At 35.8% G+C, this 18972-nt stretch overlaps 1 protein-coding gene across 2 annotated transcripts in view; it reads right to left on the bottom strand.

Annotated features, from left to right (window-relative positions):
* SCAF11 (SR-related CTD associated factor 11) overlaps window positions 1-18972 on the bottom strand; it is a 49038-nt gene that overhangs the window by 17708 nt on the left and 12358 nt on the right. For both annotated transcript variants that reach the window (XM_051795742.1, XM_051795741.1), the window contains exons 2-7: window positions 15897-15972; window positions 14896-15050; window positions 5387-5464; window positions 3589-3692; window positions 2536-2603; window positions 1816-1871 (exon numbers count right to left, since the gene is read on the bottom strand). In XM_051795742.1, coding sequence (XP_051651702.1) covers window positions 1816-1871; window positions 2536-2603; window positions 3589-3692; window positions 5387-5464; window positions 14896-15050; window positions 15897-15957 — 522 coding nt within the window. In that variant the 5' untranslated portion in view covers window positions 15958-15972. The remainder of the gene's footprint in view (window positions 1-1815; window positions 1872-2535; window positions 2604-3588; window positions 3693-5386; window positions 5465-14895; window positions 15051-15896; window positions 15973-18972) is intronic.

Genomic DNA, 18972 nt, shown 5'->3' with positions numbered 1-18972 from the left:
CTCCCACAGAGGCACAACACTCAGAACCCACTTTGTCTGCTGTGTGCTGGCACATTGCCTTTTGCATGTGTGCAGTCAACTCTGTTGCTGTGTACTGGACTGGTTGCAGGGGAAAAAACAAAAATCAAAAACCAACAACAAATGAACAATAATCCTCCAGATACTCTTCCCAGACTACCAGACTGAAACACTTAACTTACACTGACCCATTTCTGCCACAGCACCTAAAGGGTTCATGCCACCTCAAATCTGACTAAAACATTCCTGTTCACTCGCTATGACTGGTATTTTAAAACAGGAACTTAGGCTCTTGCCATAATTTTCGTTCGGTAAAAAGAAAAATAAACTTCTTAATTGGATATATATAAATATGTGTCTCAATATGCAGTCATTATCCATATGCTGCATCAAACTGTGGCACAGAGAGCTGCTTTTGCTGGGAACGTGCCCTATCAATGTGCAAATTTTAAGTTTTGCCTAAAAAAATTGTTGGGTTTAAGTTTTATTTCAAGAATACTATGAATTTGGAACATTAACATTTCTCCCTCCATCTAAAAAAGCTATCCAGATGTTCTACAAATGTCCTTATGAAGCAGATGTTAGTACATCAGTGCTTTCTTTTAAATTCTTTTAAATTTTGAATATTTCTTGGATAATTGAGCCCTGTACCTCCTCCTGAAGGTTTTTAATGGTTCTCCTTTTGTTTATGCACTTTTTTTTTTTGCAACAAGGTACCATTTGAGATATTAATGCTATTAAATACTTCACAACAAATCAGTGAAACTAAATATGAAAGCATTCATATTTAAACCATGAAGTTAAATTAGAGGTTGATCTACCATTAAGCCCTATCTTTCCAGTTCAAACCCTCTGAAAGGTACCTTTAAGTTTACATGATAACAGAACCAAAATTTCTAAATATCTGACTTAGAAGCGGAAAACTGGAGCTAAACATATCCCTGAGAACTATGGTGTAATAAGTGCCAAATAAAAGTGATAACTCAGCCCCTACACTGCATGAAGCAAGGCAGTAGGCAAAGCAGAGACCCAAACACAGTTTTTCCTCCAAATTTTCAGACTTCATGTAAGACAGAATGACAGAGAATGATGGCATTTACACTTCAGAATTAAATTTATGGCCTAAAACTATTTCATGCAAATACATATAGTGGTACAACTGTGAGTAAGAAACCACTGATCAAAAACTTGTGTCCCAGAGACACAAAGTATTTTTGAAAGGAGGGATGGTAGAAATGAAACGAGAGCCTTTACAGCTCCTTATAACTTTGGCATCTTTGTAATCCTGTGTTTATAGGCTAAAATTTATGAACTAAACAAGAAACCTGGAAAGACAAACAATCTTGTCAGTAATCTCAAATTAAAAAAACCCAACTTGATGCAAATTATAATGTCCATTGCTTATTCACATAACAAATTACTTAGTTAATTACATCTATGTATTTTCATGTAAATAATGAAAACCTTCATATAGTGGTGTTTGGCTGACAGCTTGTAGCTGAAATCATCTTCCTTTGATGAAGATAGATAAAAACAGGATTCAGGATCTTACAATGTAACATCCTAATCTAAATGAAAATATTTATCACCACAAAACTAAATTTAGTATGAGAAATAAGCTTGTATAACCTAACACTATTTTGTAATTACCTCAAGACAAAAAGAGACAAAATAACAAAGTTTGAATTATACTGAAATTAACAAATAGAAGTTAACCTTAAAAATAAGCAGAAAGGTAGTCTTAAAAATGTTTTAATGAAAGAAGGCATTTACAAATGTTTCATTATCAGAACTAACCTTATTTATCTTCCCAGACAAAGCTTTCTTGTTTCGTTTGTCATACAAAATATTACCTGTGTGGAATAAGGAACAAAATTTTGCTCTTAACTTTAGAATATTAGCTCTTGATTGATTGTTAAAATCATTATTGCAATGGGAGGTTAATGAAAATGTGTATCTCAAGTGCATTTACAATGTTTAGATACAAACTGAGTAAAATGAAAATGCACACACCTTCACAATAGCTTTTTAGATATCAAGCAGTTTTTACCTCTTCAGATATTTGCTTACTTTCCTAAGTTAGGAACAGACTTAGCAAACTACCTATTAAGTAAACCCCTCAAAATGGCAGCTCCAAAATACAGCTAAGTGCTGCTCGTGTCTGAACTCTCACCAAAAAGCTTCCTGTGAATAAAGCCTAGTCATTAGCTGTTCCCAACTGCTTGATGCAGAAAATGACTTGAGGCTGAAACCAAATCCATTTCACTTGTGACTGAAATCGAAGAGGCAGTTTCCCAGTAAAATAAGAACATGAGTTTCACACACAGCAATTCCGTTCTAAAAGTTCCACACTTCTATTACTAGGTACTTGGGTTTTATATACAAATGTAAGCAATTAAAAAAAATTAAACTGGTGCATCAAGAAAAGAAATTCTAGAGTTCCTTAAAAAAAGACAGCCAAATTCTAGCAAATAAAACACAGTAATTCTAGCAAATGGAAGACAAATACCAACTTACTGTATTTTTTCGTCACAACTTTGCTTAATTTTGCTGTTAATAGCCCTCTGTTTGGACATACAGCTCTTCTGCAGGATCAACATAAGATATTACAAAAGTTATTTCTGGGCATATTTAAGGTAACACTTCAAACACCCAAACAAAATCTGCTCCTATTTTATGAAATTTTTATTTTGCGCACATAAACCAAGTTCTAACTGCTATTAAAACCTGAACTTGTATGACGAATGTCATCTTCCATATATTAAAAGCTACAGCGCTTCAAAAAGCTTACAGATAGAAAAAACAGAGGAAAACCTATTTACACAAAAGTTAATATCGTGTATTAAATCTGAATACTCAGTTTTGCTTGATTTCATGACAACATGTGAAACACGTTATAACCTGCTTCCCTAAGCACTTTTAAGAATACCAAAATCAATGATGATTCATAATAGTGAAATTTATTTATTTTCTTTTCTGTAGTGAAGTCTGCTTCACATTAAATCTCAAGAACTCTGTATATTTCATCCATTCCAATAAAGACTGACATTAGATTAGCACTATTTAGTGAAATTCAGCTATGTAATCCTGAGCTTCCCCTTATACAATGCAGCAAATGTGATTGATAAGATTCTCACAACAGAAGTGTTATTTCTACTGTTCCCTCTCACACCCACTAGAATAAAATTAGTTCTTCATTACAACTATGTTTTATAGTTGTAGAGGAATGCTAGCAAGGCTTATGATAACATGAAAGAAAAAGCGATATTTGTTTAAATAATCAAAGCCATATAATATTATTTCAAATTAATATGAAATTTGTCAGAATTGCTTGAAAAATGCAACTTTCACAGAGCTCAATGCAAGATATACATTGCCCTTTACTTATTGCTTGCTATTTGAAGTATTCAGGTGGGAATTATAGCTACGATAAAAGTAAAGCTCAACTACCGCTGATGAAAATTAAGCTATTTTAAAATAAAAATTTTGAGGCTGTACATTTTAAACCAGGTTACTTTATACATTTTGAATATTCCAATTCAAATGCTTGAAACTACATGGATGACCAACCTCACAAAACTTCTTATCTTCATATGGCTATAAGTTTCCTTATTGCAGGCACAGGTTTCTTCTTCTTCTTCTTCCTTCCTCCTTTGCTGTTTTTTAATCTGAACCTGTATTGTAAAATAAAGTCAATCCAATCTAAAATCTCACTATACATGGGCTTTAAATTCACTCAAAGACTCTTCCAGTCTACACAGAAAATGAGCTCAAACAGAAGGACTAGAAACCATTTCAAATCTTACTATTTTGATTTCACTGTTTGGAGACTCTTTTTTCATTTGTTTTTCATGAAATGGAAAAACCCCTACATCTTGATACATTACTGGCAACGCCTGGAGACACATACTAATTTCAGAAAACCAAAAGAATCCATTCAGACTACCACAGCAAGTATCCCAAAGCTATTCACTATCTTTCACTGAGAATCTGTAAGCTAAGTTTTTTAAACTAAGTTTGTTGCTCAGAAGACACAGGGAAAATGCTGAACTACCACTCAACTTCACACGCTTTCTCATAATTAAAACACATCAAATTCTCCTCTAGGGTAAAATAATTTCTGGATTTTATACAATACTGGGGTTCCACACCTTAAAAATTCTAAGAAAGCAATACAATTTTTATTTCATACTACAAAGTTCCTTCAATGGTTACACTGCAATTGTTTCCATTAGATACTTGGTATTTCCTCATTCTCAAAACTCAGCTTTCTACACAACTCCTTAAGTTACTAGCATTCTAATTCTGAATATCACAAAGGGAAAGCTGCCAATGTCCTGATAGCGCCGCTGATGATGCTGACCACGGTGTCTGCATTTCTGGGTACACATTCCCCCTATCCCTACTGCTCCACTGGCTCTTTTTCAGAGCAGGACCCTTCTTTTCTGCTCACCTGTTTAAACTGCAGTTCTGCGAACAGAGAACCTTTTGAACTATGTTTTGATACAGCCTTTGCACTCTTCCAAATGTAGACTTCAGTTTACCCTATTTCAGCTGCTTCCTTGATTCTTTAGAAACAAAGATAAAACATTCAAGCATAGTTTTCTATGAGAAGGAAGCATCTGATTGTGATTGCCAGGATGGTGTCTTTACAGGTGACTACCCGGACCTCGACAATCAAAAGAAATGGGTAGCAAGAGCCTGTTTTCTAAACATCACAAAATGCAAAACCAGCAGCTCATGAACTACTACTTATAACCATAATTTCACCACAAAATTTCAAAATTGTACACAGAATTATCAGCATCTTTATATAAATATTTTCAAGATCATCTATTAGAAGTTTTATTTTGCTACTTGATAAACTATTCTTCATATCAGTTTTATTCAGAAGAATTGAAAGCTGAAAAAATTCAGATATTTAGGTCAAACAAGGCTCAGCATTAATTGATTCCTCTTGCCTTCATGTGATTTTGTCTGGGAACTGGAGGCTGTGAACATAGAAGATTCACCTCAGCTAAAAAAGAAGGCAGTATTGCACGATAATTGGTATAGCATTTACAAAACCTAGTTTAAAAAACACTTTGAGACCAACTACTATACTTTTATTCTTGGATATATCAGGAAGGTTCAAAGATACTAGAAAGTAGCAACAGCAGCTTTATGATTGTTATTACTACTGTAAATACTTGCTTTGAAAAAATAGTTAAGGATAATTCCTAGGTTCAAATATGTAACAGAAGCATTAAAACAAAAATTATTTTTTTATTAAAGCCTATTTAACACAAGATGTATGAATAAAAGGCTTTAGCATAACTCTGATGCTCCTACAGCTGAAGTTATTTAAGAAAATAAGTCTGGAAAATACCTTTATCTGTTTGTCCAATGCATCCAGCCTGCACACTGCTTGAAAGGGTCTGCGATCGATAGGACACGAAGCCTGTGTCTGAAAAATTATTTTTGTAATTACAAAATTTGTAACTAAGAGAAGTCTTACTTTTCTATACTTATATTTGCTATTATAGTAGCTTACAGAAGCACGCAAAATCACAACTTGTTCACAGTAAGAATGCATTTGAACACATAATCCATACACTCAGTATTTTGTTTCATATAAGCAGCTTGCTCCTTGGGGGAAAATCTAAAGGAAACAAGAATGTAACACAGAAGTTGTGTTCAAAAAAGGAAAGCATTTTACATCAAGCTACCTGCATTTTTTCATTTTTTAATGCTTTTTAGGTAACTGATTTTATACCAATACGTGTCCTGATTTTGGCTGGGATAGAATTAATTTTTAATCCGTAGCTGATACAGCGCTTTGGATTCAATATAAGATTAATGTTGATAACACGCTGAAAAGCATGACTTCATTTCTTACTGTTCTTAAGTTTATTTTCTTAATTTTATTTTCAACTGAAAGTGTGTTGGGTTGTGTATCCCCCAAAACACAAAACTGGTAAGGTTAAAAGCAAACAGGGCAACACCTTCCCTCATCTTGCTTGTCTATTTGACCATACCATATCTCTTTTTCTGCAGTCAGACAAGAGAACAGATCCCAACGTGTAACACAACTACAGTTTTACAAATCATTTTGCAAGAAAAGGGAACTGAAGGCTATTTTACCCTAGTTTGATGGAAACAGAGATTTATTGTTTTTCCCTTATCACCTAAATGCCCTTTTATTGAGGCCACACTACATCAGATAAAACACACGAACACAGAAAACAATAAAACATTATTAACCATGGAATAGGGAAGCTTCAACTGAAGCTCCACTCAACTGGATCATGTAGGGAATCAGCTTTCAGAAAAATCCATATTGGGTATGATTTTTTTCCTGTGAGAGAACTGAGAGAACTGTTTATTCATTTTAATTCCAGACATGTGTTTGGTGGAGGGGTGGTTCTTTGTTGGTTTTTCTTATCATTATTACACCTTTTTATTTATTACCCCCTTACCCCCCTTAATTCCGCTGGCCTTCAGAGGCTCAGTTCAAAACACTTCTAAAACAAAGAAAAAAACCAAAACACACAGCCAGCCTCCAGCCCCAATTCACTTGCTGAACAAGAACCACTATATGAATTGTATGCCCTTAAGAAGCACATATCTGCACTTCAGAGAGCTATTCAGGGTATTTTTATTTATGCAAGCAAGATGCAGTATTAGAATTGCACAAGCAGCTGTGAGAAACCTGTATAGGAACTCTGTCCTGAAATTCAGTGGTGAATTGCAGTCTTGTCATTTCATCAAGGTTTCTAATTTTCCAGTTAATTCTATTCTTTTCTCCATTTCAAACAGTGCTCAACTTCTTTTTCACCTACCAGCCCCCAAACATCAAGCAATCAGGAAGTTTCTGAGCTTCTGATTTCAACTGAAGTAGACAGAACCAAATTAGACTGATTTAAAAAAAAATAATCACACAAAACAAGAAAAAGGCTCCAAGAGTAGTATCATGAACAAGTTGTTGAACAAGAATGTAAGTCAAAACCATTACCTATCCTTTTGATGCTCTGACATTTTATCCTAACTAAAAGCCTTCCTTTTTGGGGAATACCATTGCTCTTAGCAATGTCATGGCCCTGGCTAAGAAAAGCATATTGGGTTATTAAGACACTTCCCTAAGGACTCAGATCATGAAGACAGTTTTTGTCCTGTAGTCAAGGTAAACCTAACTCACAGTAACATAGCAGTGCAGTATCGTTCAGCTGGGATATTTGATAACATGCAATGAATGCACTGTAGCTGCTGAATCAGCTGCAAACTTCAAGGTACATACTTTGATTTTTAGATATACTAGACTGTAAAAGATAGGTAGGAGGAAGTTAATTTGCTTAGCCATTTTCATTCTCATTTCAGGATTTACCTCAGCTGAAAAGTTTATCCAAGAATACAATCTCTACATTGAATTTACACATGAATGTCAAGTTATGTTCCCAAGTTTAAGACACAGTAATTTAGGTTTATTCATTGCAATGAATAATCACAGAATAATAAGTGTTACTAGCAGCAGTCCAAATAACAAGTGTTTTTGCTCCACCAGAAAAATGTTCAATGTTCAGTTTTTCTGGATAAATGTTTAACAACTAAATACAGTCATATACAGTAGTGGAAAGGCAGGAGACATTTTGGAAGAGTCAAAACCTACCATTAGGTTCAGATATACTCAGAAACATCACATGCTCTTTCCACTCCTACTCAATTGCTTTTTATAGCCTCAGCATTATCTGTAAGTTCGCAACATTATCACAAAGAAATTCTAGTAAACTCAGGACACTTGCATGTGCACCCTCAGGCTCTTCAGGGGAGTACAAGTGTCGGGTACCCCACAGAAAATTAAAGATTGCTTCTGTCTAAACATGCATTAGCTCTCACCTGTCTGCTAACAAATAAAACCCAACCTTTTAAATGGAAAAAGACAAACCAAACTTCTCTGTTCCATTTTCCCAACAGCAAGACGGATTTGTATTGCCACAGAAAGGAGTAAAGGTAAAAAAAGTTAACTACATTTATTACAAGAAGCAGTTATGAGGAGTGGTGGTCTTTTACTCATCTCTTATCTTTTTTGAGAACCTGGTTCAGTGTTGAGCCTTCCTCATAAAAGACAAGGTAGAAATTCCTCTCTTCTGAGGCTTCTCCTCTTTAGGTAGTATCCTAAGTAACACTGAATGTAGACTATCCTTTTTGGGGAAAATATTTAAAACAATAAAAAAAAAGGTGAGATAGAACTAGTCCAAGGAGCAACTATCACTTTTATTATACACAAGGGAGAAAAGATGTGAAATGTGTCACAATCTCAGAAGAACCACAGCGCCATGCATAGCGTTATAAATCAGAACATTTAATGTAATGTAATCAACAATATCTTTAGAACCTCACAGCTGGTATTTGTGACTTGCTTTGCTTTTCTTCCCAACAGTTCTTTTCTTGGAAAAATAGCAGCTCAGCACACTTCAAAATGTCTTTGATTGTTTACTCTCCATATGAAACTACTCGTTTTTCATGTTAAAACTGAACACTCCGTAGTGATTTCATCTATCCTGTGATATCTGGAGAATTCACTAGATAAAATATTTAAACGTTCACAAAAATCTGCAAGCCCTGAAAAGCTATCCATGAGTACGTGTGTGTTCGTTCTTAAGTTTTCAAAAAAATAATTTCAAAGTATTTTATTTGGTTTTTATGGCCTTCTAGAAAAAAAATCTTCCTTTAGCTCCACAGGCATAACTTAATTTCAATATTCCTGTAACTGCTTCAGCACCACAAAACTGTGCTCTCTAAACTCAAGGAGTAATTGTCCCTTACTTTAACTGCATCACTTCAAACAGTATTTGAGCAAAGTAAAGAAGGCAAAAGCAGTTACTATACTCCAGCTGGGAATTTTCAGTAACATAAAATAACTTTGGCAGATATTCCCATCTCATCAAGCTCCACGTTATGAGGTAACAAGATGCGAGTATGGAATTCAAGTTGCTGCAGTAAATCCTCCCCCTAATTTTTTTTCTTCAAGTGGCCCACAATAAAGTCTGTTCATCAACGACTGTATTGAAAAGCTGATCCAAAAAGAAATATGATCCTGCACTCTTACTGCTTTTTTATTACTTAACCTGTTGAACAACACAAACAATACCAGATTCTCATAACTAAATTCAGGCTTAAAGGTGAGGGGTTTAAACTGTAAAAGCAATGTCTGTATATTTCACTCTATCTCATAAAATGCCCACAATTCCAACTTCAGTGAAAAGGGAGACCACTACACCAAATGTAGTGACAAGCACCTCTCCACATTTTGATGAAAGAAAAAAGATATAAAAAAATGCACTGTTTTCTAGAAGCATGTAAAAACCTCAAGATTACTTTCTTCCAGTCTACTTCTAAAAAGCAGGTACATTTAAAGGTTTTGTAGTTATGCTTTAGGAAAGCCCTATTTCTGACAAGAGGTTTTTTTTGAGGGGGGGCAAAATATCATTCATGGATAGTAAAGACACAGAGTGCATAAGAAGAGGTTACTGTCTTAACACCTCGTCAGCAGACTACCTAGTTATAAGTCTAAACAGCTCTCTTCTCTCTACCTACATCACACAGTTGGCTAGCTCTTAAGTTCCAATTCAAAACTGCCATAAAATGTTGACAAGTTCCAATAGTGCCAATGTGTCAATACAGTGACATGGAAGAACTGAAGTCAAACTAAAAAACACTCATACAGACTTTTGCACTGAAAGAATTTGATTAATACAGTTTTTCTGTACATCACTTCTCAGATGTACTGTCTGTGTATATATCCCCTTGGATACACTTGAACAATAAGGTTTTTTCCATTGCTATTTTTGGTTTTTTAGGTTGTGTTTCTTTGAACACAATGTACGTTTAGTTCATTTATGTATGTTTAGTTCATTAATCTGCACTGCAGATCACTGTGGAGATTGTTGCCACATCAGCTCTTTCCTTCCTATATCCTTTAGGACAGAAGGAATTCAGATTAGAAAGAATACACTTTAAAAATCCCAGTTATCATACAGGTAAACTCTCCTTACCCTCAGAAAAATACACATGTGCAGTGTATATGCAGGGCCTACCTGAATATGCTCCAATACTTTGGAGAATTCATGGCTGTATATACTCCACTTTCAAATCCTCCAGATGAGGAAAAATGAATGAGTGAAACCAGGACCAGAGCATGAGAGAAATAAGCTTGGTAGGTGAGGATCACTGAAATCAATGTCTCTTACACAAACATTGTAATAATGCAGACAACACTGAATTTGTACTTTTAACACTCTTCTCTCATGATGGTTCATAAGAAAAATTAACAGAGAAGCAAGGAAAGAAATCTCCAGTACATTTATTAGCACTCTGAAGAACAGAAGGGAAGTTAAAAAGCCTACAGAAAAGTAAAAGTTTACTGTCTCTACTTTAACACTGTTTTCTTTGAATAGAATACAAAACAAAAGTAGAGAGTTTTCATCTAATGCATACAATTTTCTTAGATGAGCTGTTTTCAGCTACTTTGTGCATGTTTGCCATAGATGCTTAATTAACTTCCCTTTGCATTAGCGTTACCTAAAACCTTTCAGAACCAATTATTATAATCTAGAACATATGTGCTTACTCATTGAAACACAAGTTTATCAGAAAAAATAAAAGTTCAAAAATTTAGTTTTAACCCAACTAGTTTTAATCTACTTGTGATATTACAGACAAGAGAAATACATTAATGTAATTACTTCCCTTGGTGTAAAACAACTGTACCCATGGTTTTTGAAAACTCCAGATAGGGGATTTTTGTTGTTGATTTCTTCCTCCCCCTCTTTTTTTTCTACACACAGAAATAGCCAAAGCTTCCTCTCTGGTATGTGGGCAGAACAATTTTATCATGTACATGTTCTTTATACTGAAAGTAACTCTTCACTTACACTGTCCTTCCACTTTCCCACTGAAGGCCTTGCCCAATAACCTCAGCTCCAGATTCAGTGCCTTTTACTTTTTATGATCTTCTAACATAGCCTCACTAAAATACAAAATACAAAAATACAAAGCCTCAAGTTTGAAAGTCTTCATTAGTAAATTACACCATGTCCATTTACAGAAGTGGTTGACAGCTGGCCCAGGATGAGGGACATTTATGTTAATCTTCAGGTGCCTAACCAAAACGGCCCCCAATAGTCTGCCAACCAAGTGCTGCCCAGCAGTGCTTGGGAGAGCACTGGTTAGCATGGCCAAAGGCACACAGTCAATCATGGTTAGGCTTTGTGTACAAAGATTTGGGAAGGGCTCTACCCACATTTGCTACAAGCGCACTGGTGGCTGAAGAGGCCAATGCGAGATATGCCCGTTGGCCGCGGTTAACCAACGGGGTGAAGGGTGGAGATGAGCTTTGGTTAGGCCACCTTTCCTACAGGCCCCTCTCTGAGTGGAGCAAGCAGCGCTCTCCTTGAAAAAGGCTGCTTGGTCATTCAGGATGCTGCTGAAGGAGACTGTCATCTCTGGGGTCAGTCTCAGGCGACCAATGTCCTGAACTGCCTGCATGCAGAGTTGGGTCTGCAGCTTCCAGTGCACCTTTCACCTGCTGTTTTGTCCCTTGCCTATCGCTGCAGGGCTTTACAAATGTGGGTATAACCTTTGGGCCTGCACAGTGGATTTTTCAGGTGAGATGCAGCATGTGCAAACTGGACCCACCCTTTAATCCTAAAGTTCATCTGCCAGGGCCGAGCGAGCTTGGACGGTGGCAGCAAGGTCCTCAGGACGCAGGTTTAATTAGCGTGTCCTTCTCTTAGATGGATGGCCTTACAGGGCTAAGCGAGCTCCATCTGCCCGGGTTTGGAATCAGAGTTGTCCTTCTCCGAGGATGACTGCCAGAAGGCTAGTGAGCCCATCCTGCCCATGGACATATTTTACTACAGGACTTCTCTCGCACTGCCCATCCCCGACCCTCCAAGCAGGACTGCTCTGTCCGCCCTCCCTCCTGTCTGGGGTCCCCATGGCCCACTGGACCCCCTCCCACTCCCCCAAATTGGACTGGAAAGGCACACAAGGTAACAGACTAATAGCATAGGAGAGTTTAATAGTAGAGGCAACTGAGTTTAGTGCACAGCAATACGCTCAGGTGCCACAATTAACTAGAGTAAACATAGCCAAAGAGAGCAGAACAATTCAAGGGGCATTTTAAAAAGTTAATCTGAAGACAAGTTTCTTAGTGGGGATTCTTGGTTTCCTCCTCACTTTTCTTTAGCCAGTTAGACACATTTCCTCAAAGGGAAAGAAATACAGCACCAAACTGTATTGCTACTTAATTCTGAAACTAAATGCTCACATTTATCCATCAGGATCTAATACAGTAGACCTGTTAAGTAGCAAATTTTTTATCCCTTTTTAGCCCATCATGGAATAAGGGCCATTTTTATATATCGCTTTTAAGTGCACATGTGTCTACACTCTCTCACTTCTTAAAAAGTAAGATCTTCAAAGTGTTACAGCTGCTGCCCGCAGACAGAAGATATGCTGGCACTGGACACCTGACTGCAGTTGCAATGTGGAAAATCTCCTGTAGATTGAAGAGGGAGCAGAATGGTAAACAAACTCTTACCATCTGTCTAAACTACTCTGGTTTTGATTAGAGTCTAAACAGTTATACACAAAAGCCATAAACTCTCAGAAGAACGATGATTATGTACAATTTGAAAACAACAGTTTAAAGAAGTAGTTTCTCCCGTTATATTCCTGTTATATTTTGAAGTCCAGATCCAACACAGAAAAACAGAGGAAACATCTAACTTGAACACAGCCTTTAAATGTATGGAGCACAACTGCAGATATACAAAAGAGCATGTTGATTGATGTGAACATTAGCCTCTTTTTTTTTTCTATTTCATTCAATAATCTTATTCTCAATTTTCTTATTCTCCAGCACTTAGACAGGAAAACAGTGTTTCTAAAACCAATTTATTTGTATTCAATAAAAATACTTAATCTTTAGAATTTGTAGCACACTTTTAAACAGCAGATAATTTTTACATCTTTATTACTCAGTGACTTGAATTTGACTACTTGTCAATTATCTAGTTATGATCAACCAAGAACCACCAGAGAAAGCTAAATCTTATGCAACACTTCTTAAAAAAGAACACAAACATTTAGTTACTAAATATTAATAGCAGACAAAAAGCACATGGCATGAGCACGCTTTAAACAGCCACATGCTTATGTTTCTATCATTTCCATCTAAAAAACCTCATCTGCTTCTCACAGCTGAAGCTTCTGAACATCTGTCATCCAGTTTTCAACACCTCTTTTGCCCCTTTACTTTTAATTAAAACTACCAGATTAGGCAATGGAGTTCCATGAACTCAACAGGCCCGACTGACAAGTAACCTCAGAAGAGGAAGCCTGGCAGGTTTTACTTATCAGACATCACTAATGAAAAGCAACAGCAGCAGCCTTATGTAGATTTTGAAATGCCCCCACACCATTTTTATGGCATCACATCTACTTTACCTGTCAACTCTTAGGAGCAGTCGCTTTTATTCTACTTGGATAGCACTTCTGGCACAAAAAATAAACTGACAAGATAAGAAAAATGTCATATCATTCATCTGCCTCTTCAGAACAAGAAAACTTCTCTTCCGCATTGGGCTTAATGACAATGTGAACAAACTCAAATCCAACAGGAAGCTGTCCATGCACTGTACTGCTTCCCTGTGCATGTCAATATTTAGTGCCTTTCAGTTGTCATTATAGCAACACGCTAAGGAAGTCAGGGTAAAATTGTGGATGAGAAGTTCCTGTTCCCTCATAAATAAAATGACTGCAATGAATCAATTGCAAAATATGGCGACAGGAAACTTTGTTTATCATCTGGTTTGTGAATCTAAAGCAAGTTTCATATAATAACCTTTTTTTTACTACTCTGAAGTTCATATAAATTCCTCAGAAAGTGATTTATGTTACTGTCTGCCTTCAGGAACAAATAACACAAGAATTAAGGTTAAAAATATAGCAAGTAAAAAAACGCCACACAATAAATAAGCATATTGCATATATACATACATACAAGTGACACCAACTTTCTTAAGGATATACTGCAACCAAAATCATAATTTACTTCAAAAGAAAGATACTGCAAAGAAACCAAGCAGTGGTCTCTACTAAAATGAGCAACAAAGTCAAGTTCACAGAAGCAGAAGCAGGACAAAAAGCAGCAACCTCCTGCAGTAAAAAGCAATACTAATTTGGTGTTTTATACTGACAATTGAAAAAGTTACAGGACAGTAAAGACACTAGACTTAATGCAATGATTGCATAAAATATCTGAGGGAAAAGGGACTAAACAGAACAAGATCATAAAGGATTTGTTCAAGTAATTTTTCTTTTAAGTTCCAGAACTATCAATGAAGTTATTGACATAGAACAAACAACAGATATAATTAAAATGAATTTTTTTATTCAGAATAGCACCAAGCCTTTGAGATGAAAACTAAGGTTTTATCAGACTCATTCTGTAGACTGACATGAGCACATATTGGTCTCAGCCCTAAGAGTTGACACTATGACAAACAGCATAAGGGATAACACAAAGTATGATTAAGCTAATAACACTGCAATATTACAGCATGTACATAACACTGTCTAATCTTCCAAACAGTCAACACCAATTTGTTTACTGATCCCTAATCTCTAGTAACCATTACTAAGTCAGATTGCCTAGTGAAAGAAAGTACTTTATTGCACTAAGGAGAAAATTTTCTACAATCTATTTATAAAGGGGACATTGAAACTCTTCTGTGGAAAGTCAGAATCTGTAACTTTCTTAAAAAAACATCTGTAAGTATTAAATGCAATAGATTTCACTGAAAAATAAAGACACACCTTGGTGCTCAGTCTTACCTCAGCCCACTTAAGAATACAAGTCATGCAGAAGGTATGACTGCAGTTCTCAGGAAAACCAATCTCTTGCTCTAGAAGGCAGTTCAGACAGATGGGGCACGTGTTGCCATCATACAACAAAGCAGAACAGGAACAGTTTTCTTCGTTTTCATCACCTGGTATTATTAATGTTAACACTTAGAATTTTTGACAGTTTTTGAAAAAACTCCTTCTAGATTTGAATAGTAAAGCAGTAAAAAGATACAATTTTTCTGCAGTTACAAGCAAGGTAAGTTTTCAGGTCTAATGCAGTGAAGAAGCTGGCCAGAGGAGCAGTTGAAAGAATGTATTTCAGGTGAAAAAAGCTATACAATGTATTTCATAGACTACTGTGCTAGTATTTGCCATTAAAAAGAAGGAAAGTTAGCTCTAGTCCTATTTCAATAAAGAAAGCATCACAGTGTTTCCTGAGTAGTAGGCCATGTAGTCATTCAGACATAGTTTTCCTGAGTTATTCCTCCTTCTGTGTTTGCACTCTCTCCATGAAATAAATTAGACCAGCATATTCTATATGCATTATCTTATATACACATGGTTTACCTTAATTTTAATTTTCCTGTCATAGAATTATTTTAATCTGAATATCCTCAAATATTTACCTAATCATGTACATTAAATAAAAAGTGCGACTGATTTTGTTAAAGTTAGAAAGTGTTTTCAGAATACAAAAATGCATAAACTCTTCTTCAAGGGATTTTACTTTAAATTATTTTCTCTGAATAACAATTGTTATCACCATTTTTGTTTTGCTACTAAAATTCAGCAAGTAAAAAAAGAGAAGAGACAGGAAATAATATGGGGACCCCACAGGACAATGAAAAATATTATGAGATAGTGGTTATGTTTATAGAACTTCTTTCAAAACAAGCAGCATGATAATTGAGAGTGCAAATGTAAAATTTGACCTTCACAGCTTGAACCTGAACAATATACTCCAATATTTTCACACGCACAGACTTTACCTTCCATGCCTTCATGCTTCTGATCCTCAGTATCTTGAACACATTGCTTTCTGTTCTTCATCTTATAAAATGTAGTCTGGAAGACACAGAAACAGTTTACACAGTTACTTCAGATTGCAAGTTGATAATAAAAAATTTAATGAGTGCTCTCCATTTCATTATACCTTTGTAGAGTAGAAACACATGACATTTAAAGTTAGAGATCATTTACAATCTGCTTGCTATTTATGAGTATCGTTACTGCTGTATAGCAACTGATGCTTCCAACTTCAAAATTTGCTTTTGTTAAACAAATGCAAAGTTTTTGCAATGTTTTAAGACCACTACTAGTGCTTTTATTTTAAAAAATTAAATGTATTGCTAAGTTTTTATGCAAATCACCCCTTGCAACACTGCAGTAACTAAAATCTGCAAATTGCCTGTTGCAAATGGTTAAAGCAGCAAAACTAAACACACAAGCACCAGAAGAGTTGGCTGCTTTACAAACCTAGCATCACTGTACTAGTGGCAAGTGAGAAAAATGAAAGCAACTTATACTTGTACGACAAAAGCAAGAAGGAAACCATTTGAACTATTTGATCTCGGAAAAAAAAATGAATTTGTATCAAACAAGGGACAGGTCACAAGCACAGGTGCAACAGAGTATCATGAATGGGGAGGACACACCTTTTAACAGCTCTGTGAAAGAGATAACGTGGATAGAGTACATGTTAGTGATATGCATCATCGAAGTTGAAAGAATTTGACCTCAGATAAGAAACAGCAAGTATATGTTCTTTGGAGGCTTACTTACTACATATAGAATGAAACAGTTGAAAAAAAAAGTATCTATACCAAGGACCGAATCTCCTGCATTTCCTACTTGGCAGTCACAGCAGAGATGGCACATGCACCTAAAGCTCCAACCCAGCAGCCCTAGAGGGATCAGCAGTTTTCTTCTGAACTACATAAAGCTTAAAATTATTATTTATAAGGACAAATTAAAACTTCACAAGTGATTGAAGAAATCAGAAATTACCAAGATCTGCTTTTAAGCAGTCAAACCTGAAATAAACTGACTGAGGTTTATTCTCATTCTTCAGTGCCATCACACTCCTCAACCAAACTTCCTCCCATTTCACTTACAAACTACACTACTTTCCCTCTACCACCAGGATATCCAGAAGAGCAAGAGACAGAATTTGCCTCCCCAAACTTTCCTTCTAATCAAGTATTTATTGCTTTATCTTGGCAGCAGGAAGTATTTTAATGATTATTTCTTTATACTGAGAAAAGCAATGCCTCAAACACCGACAGTTCACTAAAGAAATGGTCAAAACTGTGAAACTAATTAGAAATCTGTAATTAGAATTCTAAATGGCTTCAATGTTCCCATTAGAAATTACTTTTTAATCCCTCCAAAAGGAACATGTGAATCAAGCCACCTGAGGGTAGGGGAAAGTGAAGAGACAAAGAAACAAAAGCCTAGCTATAAGGGATTTCCCTCTACACTGTTATCCCATTTTGATACAAAAAATTGCTTCAAAACATATTATTAGGATACATGGTATCAACTGTAGATTGGTTACTAGCACTAATACTAATACAAACTGAGTTGCATCAAATGTTGTAAACTGTATGCAAGTTCTGGTAACAGTGACTGCCCAGACCACCATCTCTGCAAGCTAGACAAGATGAAACCCAACAAAAGCCAAACTGCTACTTCAAAATTTAATTCCTTTAACAAGCAAAATATGCATCAAATTTGGACTAGTAAGACCACCAAAACCATATTTGAACTTGGGAGACCGAGGTCTGTTGCTTTCACTCCAATTTGCATGAGGAATTAAGTGGGGTCCCAGCAAGTGTAAATCACGGGGTGCTGTGTGGTATACGTGCTTTCATACGTAAAACATAAGAACATCCCTTCTGCTCTACATCTTGACAAAACCTCAGCAATGCTTTACAGAAGTAGAAAATTCCACAAGCTGTACTCAAACATTTCTCAACTCTAGAAGTCCCAGGGCACCTCATAGTTGAGGCAGTTTAAAGACAAGATCAAGAATTCCACGCTCTGCATACATCCACAGAAAATTATTTAAATAGATACAATTTAGATACCGAAATAAGCAGCAGCTATTGAGTTCATGCTTATTATAAGAGGTCTTGAATTCACTACAGCAGATTACAGAAACAGAGCACATAGAAGCTCTTCAGATTCATTTTTCCCCAGAAAAAGTAACCTTTTACTCCATTGTACTCTTTCTAGACACACAAACATCCCAGAAATTCTGGCACACTTCCAATAATTAGAAAAACAGAGATCCTAAAATTTTGACAGAATATCAGTAAATCCAAGACATGCAGCAACTGAAAACACTTATGTGGGGTTACACCACTCTTCTCACAAAGCTATTATTTAAACAGATTCTGAGTGCTGCTAATGCATTTCACAGATCATATGCACAGCACAACTTTGTCAGTTCAACATCACATTTTACTTAACACAGAAGAGGAATTTAACAATACTGAAATTTTTATAAATTAAGTAAAAGCTATCATAAAAATTTAAACACTATTTAACAAATTTACTTTGGAAAGATTATTTTCTGCACTACTTTAAAAGGGGCATCACAGGCATTGGAATAGGAGAAGAGCTAACACTGGACTACTATTAAATTCATAAAATTAAAAACAGAGTTAGGAAAAGAGAACCTGGTAGTTTAAGAAGAGCAAACAAAATGCTTATTTGTCCCAAAATGTGACCTATTCCTTTAGATTATTTTAAACTTCAAAGAGATTTGGAAGTATTGGTGAGACTTTGTCATTCCAGCTGTATGCCATGCACGTAAGTCTTGGCTGGGGGAAGGACAATGAAAAAAAGTTTTATTTTTTTAATTTATTCTCCCAGTTACCAAATTGTATAGGCTCATGTGAAGATTTTATGTCCACATCCATGGCTAATCATGTCTGATCAGGCTAATACATATTTGAAAAATGCTAATATCCACAGAGTACTTATGCCAGATTCCACTGACTCGTGACCAACACATTTTAGTTATGATACCTAGTTGATGTGAAATATTAGAATATACCC

This window comes from Manacus candei, unplaced genomic scaffold (genome assembly GCF_025592945.1).
Source record: "Manacus candei isolate 608988 ecotype Guabito, Panama unplaced genomic scaffold, ASM2559294v1 h1tg000043l, whole genome shotgun sequence".
In the NCBI taxonomy this organism is placed as follows: domain Eukaryota; kingdom Metazoa; phylum Chordata; class Aves; order Passeriformes; family Pipridae; genus Manacus; species Manacus candei.
The sequence above is the reverse complement of the archived record's forward strand: the minus strand, read 5'-3'. Positions and strand labels throughout refer to the sequence as shown.